This window comes from Channa argus, chromosome 14 (genome assembly GCF_033026475.1).
Source record: "Channa argus isolate prfri chromosome 14, Channa argus male v1.0, whole genome shotgun sequence".
Lineage (NCBI taxonomy): Eukaryota > Metazoa > Chordata > Actinopteri > Anabantiformes > Channidae > Channa > Channa argus.
The window spans coordinates 783790-798330 of record NC_090210.1 but is presented as its reverse complement, the minus strand read 5'-3'; the positions used below and the strand labels follow the sequence as shown (position 1 = coordinate 798330).

Genomic DNA, 14541 nt, shown 5'->3' with positions numbered 1-14541 from the left:
GATGTAATTCCAAAAATTTATTTCAATAACAATAAGGAAAAAGACAGATGTTTGTGCTCAGAGCTTTTTAATAACCATGCAAGCCAGTAGCAGCAGCAACACTTCTGGAGCAGATAAAAGCTGATGAAGCTCAGATCTTATTGAAGGCAGCAACATCTACACTCTGGACCTGCAGAGGAAGAAACATTAAATCTATTTATTTTGACATATTTATTGTATGGGACTTTATTGTCAATTAAAGCTATTGTATTTAAAACCAAGAAAGCACTTAACAGAACATTATTTTTCTACAAGTTTTTTGGAAATACTGTACACTGGGAGAGAGTTAAGATTGGTATAACTCTCATATCTATTAAATGTGAGGCATCAGGTGGCACCTGTTCAAAAGATGGAAACAGGTGAACCAGTTGTCTTAACAATAACCATAATCCGTCTGGCTTAATCTTATTGATTGACATGCTATATAATTCTGCTTGTAAAAACATGTAGTGGTGACAATTAACTGTTTAAGAGTAGGTAATCTGATAACACTTCTTGGTCAGAACCTATTTCACATAACCCACGTGAAACAGTAAACTGTTATCATAATCAAGAAGTGTTAATCAGTGTGCATAATTTAGTGTACAGATATAACATTTTAGCAAAATAAACTAATTTTCCCAAAATCTAATGAAGACTATTCAGTTATATCAGAAATATGGCATCTGATGCAAATAGTTTTGTTTTTCAATGGTCAGAGTTTGAGTAAACTGGATTTCAACTGTGGTGATCACAGCATTAAAATAAAAAAATAAAGGGGAGGGGATTTTTTGATCACCAGAAAGTTCCAATGAAACTATTCAGTAAGACATGTGAAAAGTAGCCAACACAAAGCAGCCAAACATCATTGTCCACCACTGAATAAGTCAGGAAGAAGCTATTACAATAGTTATAATTTAAATAGTTAATCTGTGCTTACACAATAAGTTCTGCAGCAGGAAACTAATCTGATACTGACTTCCTGCATGTATACAAGGATTTATAGTAATTAGGATCCTACAGTGCATGTAAATGTGTCATCTCAGTCCTTTATATAACCTGGTACTTACATGCAGACACAACAAGATTGACTGATATCAATGCTAGAAAGAAATGTGAATGCAACCGCAAGGGGGCACAAGCCAGTGTCTTCTTGTGCCAGTCCCAAGTCTGGATAAATGCAGAGGGTTGTGGCAGGAAGGGCATCCGACGTAAAACACATGCCAAATCAAACATGCGAATCGTGACAAAGGCTTCCATACCGGATCGGTCGGGGCCCGGGTTAACAACGACCGCCACCGGTGCTGTTGACCTACAGGGTACCGGTGGAAATTGGACTACTGTTGGTCGAAGACGAAGAAGAAGAGGAGGAAGGTGTGTTCGTAGGCAGAGAGAGAAGAGGAAAGCTAAGAATGTAGGACTGACAGTAGGGACTTTGAATGTTGGTACTATGACAGGGAAGGCTAGGGAGTTGATCGACATGATGCAGAGAAGGAAGGTGGACATACTGTGTGTCCAGGAGACCAGGTGGAAAGGTAGCAAGGCTAGAAGCTTAGGAGCAGGGTTCAAGTTGTTTTACCATGGGTCAGATAGGAAGAGAAATGGAGTAGGAGTTATATTGAAAGAGGATTTTGTGAGGAATGTTCTAGAGGTGAAAAGAGTATCAGACAGGTTGATGAGCCTGAAGCTGGAAGTTGAAGGGGTGATGTTCAATGTTGTGAGTGGTTATGCCCCACAGGTAGGATGTGAGTTAGAAGAGAAGGAGAAATTCTGGAGTGAGTTAGATGAAGTGATGCAGAGCATCCACAGAGGTGAGAGAGTTGTCATTGGTGCAGATTTCAATGGGCATGTAGGTGAAGGGAACAGAGGTGATGAGACTGTTATGGGCAGGTTTGGTGTTCAGGACAGGAACGCAGAAGGTCAGATGGTGGTTGACTTTGCAAAGAGAATGGAAATGGCTGTAGTAAACACTTTCTTTCAGAAGAGGCAGGAACATAGGGTGACGTACAAGAGCGGAGGGAGAAGCACTCAGGTAGACTACATCTTATGTAGACGTTGTAATCTGAAAGAGATCAGTGACTGTAAAGCATTGGTAGGGGAGAGTGTAGCCAGACAACACAGGATGGTGGTGTGCAAAATGATGCTGGTGGTGAGGAAGATAAGGAGGACTAAGGCAGAGCAGAGGACGAAGTGGTGGAAGTTGAAAAAGGAAGAATGTCGTTTAGTTTTCAGGGAGGAGCTGAGACAGACTCTGGGTGGTTTGGAGGTGCTTCCAGATGACTGGACTACTACAGCTAATTTGATCAGGGAGACAGGTAGGAGGGTACTCGGTGTGTCATCTGGAAAGAGGAAAGCGGACAAGGAGACTTGGTGGTGGAACGAGGCAGTTCAGGAGTGTATACAGAGAAAGAGGTTAGCTAAGAAGAAGTGGCACACTGAGAGGACTGAAGAGAGTAGACAGGAGTACAGGGAGATACAGCGTAAGGTGAAGATAGAGGTGGCAAAGGCCAAACAAAGAGCATATGAGGACTTGTATGCTAGGTTGGACACTAAAGAGGGAGAGGTGGATTTGTACAGGTTGGCCAGACAAAGAGATAGAGATGGAAAGGATGTGCAGCAGGTTAGGGTGATTAAAGATAAGGATGGAAATGTATTGACAGGTGCCAGGAGTGTGATGGGAAGATGGAAGGAGTACTTTGAAGAGTTGATGAACGAGGAAAATGAAAGGGAACGAAGAGTAGAAGAGGTGACTGTTGTGAAGCAGGAAGTAGCAAAGATTAGTAAGAGTGAAGTGAGGAGGACATTGAAGAGGATGAAGAGTGGAAAGGCAGTTGGTCCTGATGACATACCTGTGGAGGTATGGAAGTGTCTAGGAGAGGTGGCAGTAGAGTTTTTGACTAGTTTGTTTAACAAGATCTTGGAGAGTGAGAGGATGCCAGAGGACTGGAGGAAAAGTGTACTGGTACCAATTTTTAAGAACAAGGGAGATGCGCAGAGCTGTGGCAACTACAGAGGAATAAAGCTGATGAGTCACACAATGAAGTTGTGGGAAAGAGTAGTGGAAGCTCGGCTAAGGGCAGAGGTGAACATTTGTGAGCAGCAATATGGTTTCATGCCTAGAAAGAGTACAACAGATGCAGTATTTGCTTTGAGGACGCTGATGGAGAAGTACAGAGAGGGTCATAGGGAGTTGCATTGTGTCTTCGTAGATTTAGAAAAAGCGTATGACAGGGTGCCGAGAGAGGAGCTGTGGTATTGTATGAGGACGTCTGGAGCGGCAGAGAAGTATGTTAGAGTGGTGCAGGACATGTATGAGAGCTGTAAGACAGTGGTGAGGTGAGCTGTAGGTGTGACAGAGGAGTTTAAGGTGGAGGTGGGTCTGCATCAAGGATCGGCTTTGAGCCCCTTCTTGTTTGCTCTGGTGATGGACAGACTGACAGATGAGGTTAGACAAGAATCTCCCTGGACTATGATGTTTGCAGATGACATTGTTATTTGTAGTGAGAGCAGGGAGCAGGTGGAGGAAAATCTAGAGAAGTGGAGGTCTGCTCTGGAAAACAGAGGAATGAAGCTTAGCCGCAGCAAGACAGAATACATGTGTGTGAATGAGAGGGACCCAGGTGGAACGGTGAGGTTACAGGGAGCAGAGGTGAAGAAGGTGCAGGACTTTAAGTATTTAGGGTCAACGGTTCAGAGCAACGGTGAGTGTGGAAAAGAGGTGAAGAGGCGAGTGCAGGCAGGTTGGAACGGGTGGAGAAAAGTGTCAGGTGTGTTGTGTGATAAAAGAGTATCAGCGAGAATGAAAGGAAAGGTGTTCAAGACGGTGGTGAGACCAGCAATGTTGTTCGGCTTAGAGACTGTTGCACTGAAGAAAAGACAGGAGGCAGAGCTGGAGGTTGCAGAGCTTAAGATGTTGAGGTTCTCTTTGGGAGTGACGAGGATGGACAGGATCAGGAATGAGTACATCAGAGGGACAGCTCATGTTAGATGTTTTGGAGATAAAGTCAGAGAGGCCAGATTGAGGTGGTTTGGACATGTTCAGAGGAGAAACTGTGAATATATCGGTAGAAGGATGCTGAGGTTGGAGCTGCCAGGCAGGAGGTCTAGAGGAAGACCAAAGAGGAGATTTATGGATGTAGTGAGGGAGGACATGAAGTTAGTTGGTGTGAGTGAAGAGGATGCAGAGGACAGAGTTAGATGGAGGCACATGATTCGCTGTGGCGACCCCTGAAAGGGAGCAGCCGAAAGGAAAAGAAGAAGAACGCTAGAAAGAAATGTTTAACTTTTTACTGTAGTTTTCAATGCTGTAAACATGACAAATTAAATTCCATTCATCTCCAGTGTTTAGGAAGTTTGCAAAACAATGAGACAAATATTAAATGTATATAAGTTTTCTATTTAGACAATGGCAGTGACAATAACGTGATATCAATGGGATTAACTTACATAGTCCTCAAACTTGGTAATCTCCTCCTCCAGGATGTCAGTGCCAACTTTGTCGTCTTCAACCACACAGTTGATTTGCAGCTTCTTGATTCCATAGCCAACTGGCACCAGCTTGGATGCTCCCCAGAGGAGCCCATCCATTTGCACTGAGCGCACACACTCCTCCATTTTCACCATATCAGTCTCATCATCCCACTAAGCAAACACAGAAATGAGGGACAAACAGAAACAATTTGATACAGCTATAAAAAGGCACAATTCAAAAAAGGATTTGGATCTTTATAGCAAAAGCTCTAGATGACCGCAAAACAATCAAGGCCAGACATTAACCTAGTAAGACACATTAAGGAATTTAATCCCATTTTCTACAACTGTACATTCCCGCCAATATATTACAACAGCAAAGGTAGCAGTATATATACACCGACAGGATATGAGTCTAATGCCCCAGACTGGGCAGTAGTGACACATACAGGTTTGACGTCCAATAGGATTGATGACTTTGCAATGATAGCGGGTTTCTTGGCTTTCTTGGCTGCATAGGCATCCAGGCGCTCCTGCTTGATGCGTGCAGTCTCCTCGTCTTCTTCATCACTGCCAAACAAGTCAATGTCGTCATCATCATCATTATTATTACTTTCACCATTTTCCACCTTTTGCTGATGAACTGGAGCAGCCTGTTCAATATAAAAGAAAAAAGGAGGGGAAACAATTGTGAATTTAACTGCTCTGAGGGCAGTTACCTTTCCACAACACTTATTATCAATATTTGTTTGTACTGGTAAAGATGGTGGTATTAAAAAGCTTGTATGGCACTGAGATGTTGGTAACAATTTAGATTACAGCCCGCAAACTTACAGGTACGTACAGCAAAATTACTGTGTACTTATTCGTAAAAACGGTATACCTCAACAGTGCCTACAGATAAATATTTGTTGTTACTTGATAAAAAAAAAGTTAACTTAGACCTACAGTGTAAGTATTTTATAGAAATGGGGTACTTTTCTATGAAGTAATTAAATAATTACATGATGCACAGTGCAAATACTTTCCGTGTAATTACAGATAACAGCAGGTAAAGGATTTTAGCTAAAACTATAAATTTGTGACAAAATAAACAGCAATCATGCTTTTGTTTTTATTTCCTCAAACCATGGAAAACCGATTAGAATTCTAAAGTTCAACAGATTTCAAACAACTTTTTTTTTTGTCCTTTCGGTTTATCCCTTGAGTTCAGGGTCGCCACAGCGGAACATTGTCCGCATGATGATTTGGCACAGCTTTTACACCAGATGCCCTTTCTGACGCAACCTTCCCCAATTTCTACCGGGCTTGGACTGGCACTGCCACAGCTGGGGATGGAAATGGTCTCGCCCAGAGACACTCTGAAATATAGCCAGTACAGTATAGCCAGATTGAGGGTCAGTGGACAACTGCCTTACAAACTGAGCTACAGCCACCCCCAGTATTCTAAACAACTTATTGCTAAATAATTAAACACCACATGATAAGTGCGGGTTAGCACTGCTAATATATCTAAACCCCATTTGTTACCTGTTTTTATACAGTAAGTACAGCAAATGAGGGCTGTAATTTTAAGTGGAGGCTCTTCTACCCTCTTCTGATCTGTAGTTACACCACAGTTACACTAAGTATTAACACTAATTAAAAACACAGTACCCTTAACTACAAAATACTTACACTGTAGGGATTTTTCTTATTTTCATGTTGTTACCCTGTTATTCCCCAAAGTTTGCGTATTGTTATCAAGTAAGAACAATTGTTACAAAATATTTTTACAAATAAGTACACAGTAAGCAAACCAGATCTTAAGACTTTTGCACAGCAAAGATCACATTCAGTATTACTTTTGTCTTCATCAAGTTTATTTAAACATGTCTAAACCACAGACATCTGCACCTTCACCTGTCTCTGGGTGTAAATGCGCTATCAGGTGCAGTAACTGAGAAGGTTTAAGAGTACGAGTACACAAAGGCAGGATCAGTGCTGATGCCCGACGCTGATGTCAGGATCGAGACATCTCTAAATGCTGGTGAACCCCACCGCCCCATTATTCCAGAATGACCAGGCTGTGTTGCCTCTTTTAGACTCATGGACATGCATATGTAGAAATATACTGTATTTAATGAATTATTTGATATCAACCTTAGCACGTGGAACATCTACTGGTGCAGGGCTCTTTTCTAGCACAGCCACTCTGGACTCCAGCTTCTGCAGGGCAAGTCTCATTTCCTCCACCACTAACATACAAAAGTGGACAGTTACATCATATCATAATAAGTAAGCAAAGGCTTAGATCATGTGAGAAAAATCAATACAGACCCACCTTTGTGCAAAGTCTGGTTCTCCATTTCCAGGCACTTCATGCGTGACACCAGCTCCTGGTCTCCTGCATGTGAAGAGGACTGTGGGAAGATAAACCCAAATTAATTGGCCTGAGCCAGAGCTCAAATCTTCAAGCAGGAGCCCTATCGTTGTCCAGATTGAGAGTAAATCCAACCCTGAAGTAGGGCATGCCAAAAGCAAATAAAAACAGTTCCCCTCCAAGAAACAACATTCATACAAAACTAGTAACATGTACCAAAATAAAGTTAATAAGTTATTTAGATCAATTTTCCACGTAAAAGTTTTTGACCTTTGCCCCAAAATTCATGCATCATGACGACAGTACGTGGCCAAGTTTAAGATGCAAGGAGGGTTAGGTGGTGGTGCTGGATAGGATATCTGTGATAGTAGTAGCACGGGTCAGGCAGCATTAGAGAGCCAGCACACCCAGCCTTCTGTATAGACCATGCAGCTTCCCCAGGCCTAAGCACAGCAAAGCTGTAGGACTTACATTTCTGTGCTGTCGTTTCTGCTGGCGCCCCTTGGCCTGCTGCAGGGCTGTTTTCACCTGCACCAAGTGATGTACAAGGTTACGGCAAGAGGGAAAAATAACAAAACTAGTGGGTGTAGTTAGGGGTGGATAATTTTGACCTTATGGATATAACGTAACCATGTTGTCCTGCTTCAGTTTTAATTCAACTTTCTACTACTGTTTCAATTCAACTTTCACACACACACACACACACACACACACAGTCATCTCAAGGCACTTTACATAATAAAGTCAAGAATTTACAGATATATACTGAGAAATCAACAAATCCTCCCTTGAGCAAAAGTGGAGAGGAAAAAACTTTGTTTAATGTAAGGAACTGCAGAAAGGGAAAGAGAGAGGGAGACAGAAGGAAAAAGACAACTTTGGGAGAAAGAAGACACAAAGTTAATGTCATGGAGTGGTAGCATATAAATGTGGGGGGAGTAGAGATAGGGAAGAGAGGAGATCAATGCATCAGCCCCCAGCAGTTTAAGTCCTAGGCTCAACTCTAACTATAAGTTTTATCAAAGTGGAAGCCAAAGGCTCTGTCTCCCATACTACTTTTGGCAATTCTGGGAACCACAGGCCTACTGGCCTGCATTCTGAGATTGATGTGGTCAACTGGGTACTATAAGGTCTAGTATGCTTATAGTACCCAGTAGTAAGAAGGTACACAAACCCGACATAATGACCCAACTCTTTCCCAATTTAGTTGTAGTTTATGAGTTACTGAAAACTGAAGAGCTATGATTAAAACCAAAAAATAGTTCCAAGCCTGGTTTGTAAATAATGGTGAGAACTAGGAAACTGTCTTTTTAAAGATCACCAATCACCTGCTCTGTATTTCAGTACCACTGATATCGGAATTATTCAATAGGTTTATCATCAGGCCAAAACTTTCCATTTTCAGACAAAAATAAGACCTAATGGGATGAAATCACACTTTAGAAACTTAAATTAGCATACTATAATCTCTCTCCTTTGAATAGCTTCTATACAGAAAAATACAGCAAAACAAAGCTGCTGCCTGAGAAGCAGAGACGGCTGCCAATTCACCTGACCTTTCTCACTAGGACGAGCCACTTGTAAATCGGGTAGCTTAACTCGGATGCACACAGCTGCTCTGGGTTGCCAAACGCTGTGCTGCAAATAAAAGTCAAGTTACAAGAAGAAGGTGAAAAACTACATTTAAATTTTTACCTGTTGTTGTGGTATGGAAGGGCCATTGACTCCCTCATAGAAGTATTTTTCTGCCTCATCGTAGCGATGCTTGTCAAACCAGATTTTCTCTGTGGCGAGGCACTGCAGTCCATTCATGTTGGTACTGACAGAAAGCAAGGAATTCATCAGAAATAAGACAATGCAAAAACTATTAGATAACGTCATGACAAATTGTTCATTACGGTCATTATACACAGTCAGTGACAGGGGAACATTGCTTAATTAGATGTTTGACCATGGTGCTGCTATATTACAGGTTAAAACAGCATGCACAGCCACAGGTGGAGTTGTGGGTGGAATAGGGAGAGAAAAATAAAAGCATAACAGACATTTACTATTATATACTTATAATGCACCACAGTTATTCTCGCTCACATGAGAATAACTGAGGTGTCTTTTTCTGTACAGGAATTAAAAAATAAATATAAAGAATAGCTATTGCATATGTTTTACCTCCCATTCCTATATCTCTGATGGGTTTTTGTAAAAGACAGGCATCTACACATTCCTGTTAATTGAAGAGTGTTGGTTGTTTTGAAAAGTCTGGATTATAAAACAAAAGACTTCTTGTTGCCTGCCTGCAGCTTCTCAGTGACAACAAAGCTCAACTTCATTGTTAAAAATCACACACCCTGCTGCAGGAATAATGGAGGTAGTGACATCTAATCAAGATTGTTTCTTTACACGATAAAGATTTTAAGCAGTATTTTTTGCCCCATATTTTGTACTAATAGTCCAATCATTTTTTGCATGTTTCCATGAATAATACAATGTAAAAGGAAGTTTAAAAATAATTGCTTATTGAACCACAACATCAATATTGTTTAAAAATGCATCAAATTTAATATGATTTTATTGTTGAAATTATATTAAAAAGGATGCATTTTTAAACAATATTGATATTATGATTTTATTGTTGAAATTAAAATAATAGGAGCATCGTGTTTAATCACTATGTTTTACTGCACTGTACTCACCCTGTGTCAGTCAGTTAATCTGATTTAACTGAGTCTGAATGTGGCCTCAACAACAAAACAAAAGTTACAATTAATTGCATTTTAAAAATATTACACAGATTAGTTAGAGCAACTGAAAAAAGGCCAACAAAAATGCAGACAGACAAAAAACAAATAAATCACTTTAGTTATTTTAACTGAAAACACACGTCTCTCCCATTCCCTGTGTGACAGGTGTCATACTTGTCGCATCTGGGCCTGCTTTCCGTCTCAGAGTGGCCTCTCTTCCTCTGGCTCAGCCCCCTGCTGCCTTTTCCCCCCTGCTCAGTCTCAGATGATGTGCGAGTGTGACTTTTTTTAAATTGGTGGAAAGGGGTACCAGAGGACTTCAGGGTCACAAAAGGGTGTCCCTGAACCAGCTGAGGATCGTGTGTGCGTCTTGAGCCACTCGCTTCCAGAGAGGAGCTTAATTGCCCTTCCTCAGCCCCTGAACTCTGGCTCTCAGACTGAGACAAACGTGTGCGTTGCCGTAGCCTCCCAAACTGGATGTTATCTCCACTGATGATGCCTCTCTCTAGAGCAGGAACTTGACCCTGCCTGAAAACCCCAACTGGCACAGCATTTAGAGGGGCTCTTTTCTGCTGATGATCTGGCAAAGACTGATCCATTTGTCAAATAAACGGGTGTCTTCTTACTTCTGTGTCAGGTTAATAAGGAGAGAAAAGAAGCAATAGGTGGAAGCTAGGGCCATTACTTCAATATGAAGTTAACATCACAAAGGAGCTTGCTGTTAAATATCAGAGAAAGCTCATAACACAGCCAATTTGTGATGCCAATGTGGTCTTAAAGGCAGGGACTGATATAAAAATATATATAATAATAATAATTAGTTAAGTTATGCTTTGCTGTTAAAAGGGAAAGTTTAGTATAAGCTTAATTTTTATAAGAGATTAACAACCTAAGAATACAACATGTTTCAAAAATAACAAAAGTTACAATACTAAATTAAATTTCCCTTGTCCATTTATAAAGCAAAGCTAAAAAAAACTAGGGAAAAAGTAACACAAATCACAAGAATGAACAACAATTAGGTTAGGATGTGCTTGCAGTGTATTAATTTAAAATCTGAAACCAGAATATTGAAATATGCATCAAAGTACACAATGATTTATATAAAGAAAAAGTTTCAGATTTACAATTTATTAGTATATTTATTTACTATAAACAAACAGGTTAAATTAGACACAGATAACAAGTCTGGTGCAAAATTAGAACAATTCCAGTTAACAATAAAACACTGTTCAGGCATTACAACAACAGATTTGTTCTGAGTCATCTAACCCCAACAAGTGAAAGTGTGTCTTCTCACCTTTGTTTTTGTATGCTGGAGGATAATATATGCTACCTAATATGGAATGGAATATTTAAATAATTGAAAACAATTTACCAGGCAAATTAATACCACACAGCAGCTTGAATTAAAGCGTAAATATCACAACCAAAGGTCAATACTCAGATTTCATGCAATAATCAAATCATTACTTGCATAAAGAACAGAACACTCTAAATACATGGTTATGCAAATAAGGGATACATTGCTTATTGCACTGTTTGCACATTAAAAAGTGTAGTTACGTGGTATAATAAGTTACAATTAATGCAATTTAAAACAATCCTAAGAACAAAAAGAAAACCTGCATTGAATGCTTGTGAATGAGAGCGATGCTTTATTAGTCACACTATAGCTAGCATTGCTTGCCACACTGTCACATACATTGTCAAATGTGTATTAGGTTTCACTAGTCAAAACGAATGAAGTCTAATACAACATTTCTGCAGTAAATTCATTTCCATGTAACATTGCAGTTTTTCCTGTGGGTTTAGGGGTTTGTGTGTACAAGATCTGTTTTTTGCTTTTTCTACTACTTCATTTTTAGGAGATTTAATAAGTCATCTTGATTCATTAACTAATAAAAACTGTTTAAAATATTTATTTCAGGTAAATGTTCTGGAAACTGCTGCAGTTGTTGCATAATAATTCCTAAATAAGATACAAATTCTGTGTGTGGGGTGGCCAGACTTTAGCTATGGGTGGGTATGTCCCCACTAGTTCTGGTGGGTCTCACACATTCAGAAAACCTATGCCTACAACCTGCCAACTGCTGTCCCTCACAAAATTAAAATCTGTCATTACTATGGCACAAGACTCCCAAGATCAACTAGTTTGGTATCCACACACGCTCCCTCCTTCCTCTTTAAATTGTAAATTGTCTGCACGTATATAGCACTTTTCTACCTATTGTCACTCAAAGTGCTTTAGACTGCTTCTTACTCACCCATTACCATTCACACTCACAATCACACACATTGATGGGGCTATGCAGCTGACCAACACTCAGTGGGAGAAACTAAGCTGAGGTTCAGTGTCTTGCTCAAGGACACCAAGACCTGGGATTGGGGATCGAACCAGCAACTGGTGGCTCTACCTTTCAGCCCACAGTCTTTACTGTCGTCCTCTCTCTTAATAGTTCTGATCATCGATTCCTCGTTTAATAAAAACTAATTTGCTAGTTAACTTGCCTGTGCAGCGCTGTACCGTTCAACACCTGCTAAATAGGCCACCACTTTAACAAGTCCTCTCCTCCTTAGTTATGTATCATTGTGGCTCCATCCCAAAAACTAAGACAGACAGTTTTATCCAGCTAATATTAAATAAATAAAATAAGACTTACTCTTGGGTTGGTCTTTAGATTAATATCATTAAGTCTCTTACTCTTAAATTTAGTTATTTTTGGGGAAAATTGCAAAAGCAAGGGACACTTTGTGCAAGATATTAAATAGAAACACAAACTTAGTGATTACAAATCACTATGTTTACATTTGATAATGTAAAAGCAAATCCACTGAATTTGTTAAGAAATTTAAGAAAGCTCATTATTTGAAGATATTAATAGATAGATCATGTAAGTTTAGTCAACCATAAAGTATAAACAAGCTCACATTGCAGTACAGTTGTTACTAAAAGAGAGGAAGTCTGTTGCTGGGCAAGTTTCCAGGGTGGAGATAAAAAAATATATATATATAACTGTGGTGGCAGCTGAGATTTTGGCATGGTGGGCTGCCAATGAGAATTTTTACCAGAGGAAACACTGAATTATTTTAGGAGAGGTTCTGATTCAACTTCAAAGTCATTTTAGACATTGCATTTTTGGTGCAGTTAAATCGTATTTTGAGAGGTAACGAATATTCTGTCCTCCTATGTACAATTTGTTAATTAACTACTTGACTGACAAAAATGTAACCTGCAACTTTGATAATCTATTTCTTTTAGTGAAAAGAACAAATTATCATTTATTTGAAAGCTAAAGTTGCTTCGTATGCATCAAGTAGAAATATATAATAGTAAATTGAAATATATAGTAATATAAGTTATGTATGTAATCTAAGTTTTTTAATAAAATACAGTCTAACTCCACATTACCACAAACTAAATCTTCCAAGATGACCAGTTTAACCCACGTTTTTTTCAAGAAACGTCTATAAAAAAACATAATTTATGCTTCTTTAAAGAAGAACTTCTTGCAAAAACATTGTATTATTGACTGTGTTAGTTTTAAACAGGTTTGCCAAATAAACTGGTAGTTGCTTTTGTATCACTTATGTCATAAGTGAGGGTCTGTATTAAGTATAAGGTCAAAAGCAGTTCCATTTAACACTTATCTTTGGTGATTGGCAAGCAAATGGTAAATGTCTGCAGTTATATTGCGCTTTTCTACCCATTGGAACTCAAAGCGCTTTGCACTGCTTCTTATTCACCCATTCACACTCACAATCGCACACACCGATGGGGGAGCTGCTATGCAGCTGGCCAACACTCAACGGGAGCAACTAAGCTGGGGTTCAGTGTCTTGCTCGAGGACCCGGGGATTGAACCAACAACTGTGAACTTGGTCGACAACCGCTCTACCTTCCTGCGCCACAGTCGCCCCAAATGCCCAATAAAAAAGTTAAATAAATACCAATAAAAATAACGTATTGACAATAATAGATATTTGACCCAGGTTAAAGCAAATATCTAGGACTGAGGTTATAAATGTTCCACATCAGAAGAATGATGACTTAGCTAGTTCAAAGGGAGACACAATGGCTATTTAAATGGCCAATAACTTATCAAATTCAAATTAAAACAAGTTGAGAGTTTACGTATGATGCTAGTCACTTAACAGGTAAATAGCACAGCTAAAGTTATGGTCATGTCAATAAAACTCTGTGCGGTTATATTATCTGTTGCTCCAACACGTTTACAGCGGATGAAGTTTTTTTGACAGCACATCCAACTTGAACTTTCGTTGACCACGTGGCGCTTTAAAACTCTTAATTCAAATTAGTTTACAGGTTTCATGAACAGTTACACTTCTTTAATGTTGCAGGTTGTAAAAACACAACTTCTATAGACTTACTGATTGTTGTATTCGATGTTTTATGGCTCGGAAACTTTGCTTTACACTTTGCTTGCTGCATCGGCTGTAATCCGACGATGGAAGAGGAATTGAGTCAACGGACCGCCTGTGTTCTTCAGTGACAGAGGGGGGACTAACGTTTTCTTTCAACGACGTTATCGATCATTTTTACATCTACATTTAAAGCATAAAAAAATATAATGACACAAGAGAAAAGAAGAAAAAAATAAGATGATGTATATGTGTCCCGAACAATAAAAAGCAGATAGCATTTTAGCGGTTTATTTATATTGGACCAAAAAGTTGGTATGGTCCGTTGTACCAAAGACTTCATTTCCCATAATTCCAAGAGAGCAATGGTGAAAAGTGAATCAGTTGTCAGTAATTGTAATTCTATAACAGGTCTAACAGAGAATTTGTAGCTTAAAAGTGAGTAACTATATCAAGTTTATGTTAGTGTTGTTTTTTCTAGGTTGGCAAAAACACACTGTCACAGTATGCATTAAATTATGCGTGGGTTCAAATCAGGTACAGTCATGTGCAAAAGTGTCAGAGATCA

General features: G+C 39.4%; 1 protein-coding gene across 4 annotated transcripts; it reads right to left on the bottom strand.

The window, feature by feature from the left end:
* Positions 1-50: 50 nt before the first annotated feature.
* Positions 51-14129, bottom strand: eef1da (eukaryotic translation elongation factor 1 delta a (guanine nucleotide exchange protein)). 4 transcript variants are annotated; one of them, XM_067473742.1, is made up of 9 exons: positions 13983-14070; positions 9766-10219; positions 8546-8669; positions 7322-7378; positions 6812-6890; positions 6631-6725; positions 4938-5141; positions 4465-4659; positions 51-169 (listed from the first exon to the last, which is right to left on the bottom strand). In XM_067473742.1, the coding sequence occupies exons 2-9, from the start codon at positions 10188-10190 to the stop codon at positions 131-133; spliced, it is 1218 nt and encodes a 405-aa protein (XP_067329843.1). In that variant the 5' UTR covers positions 10191-10219; positions 13983-14070; the 3' UTR covers positions 51-130. The 4 variants fall into 4 exon arrangements, with proteins under 4 accessions (XP_067329843.1, XP_067329845.1, XP_067329844.1 ...); XM_067473744.1 differs by lacking the exon at positions 9766-10219 and having other exon boundaries at positions 13983-14129; XM_067473743.1 differs by lacking the exon at positions 7322-7378 and having other exon boundaries at positions 13983-14069.
* Between the last annotated feature and the right edge of the window lie 412 nt (positions 14130-14541).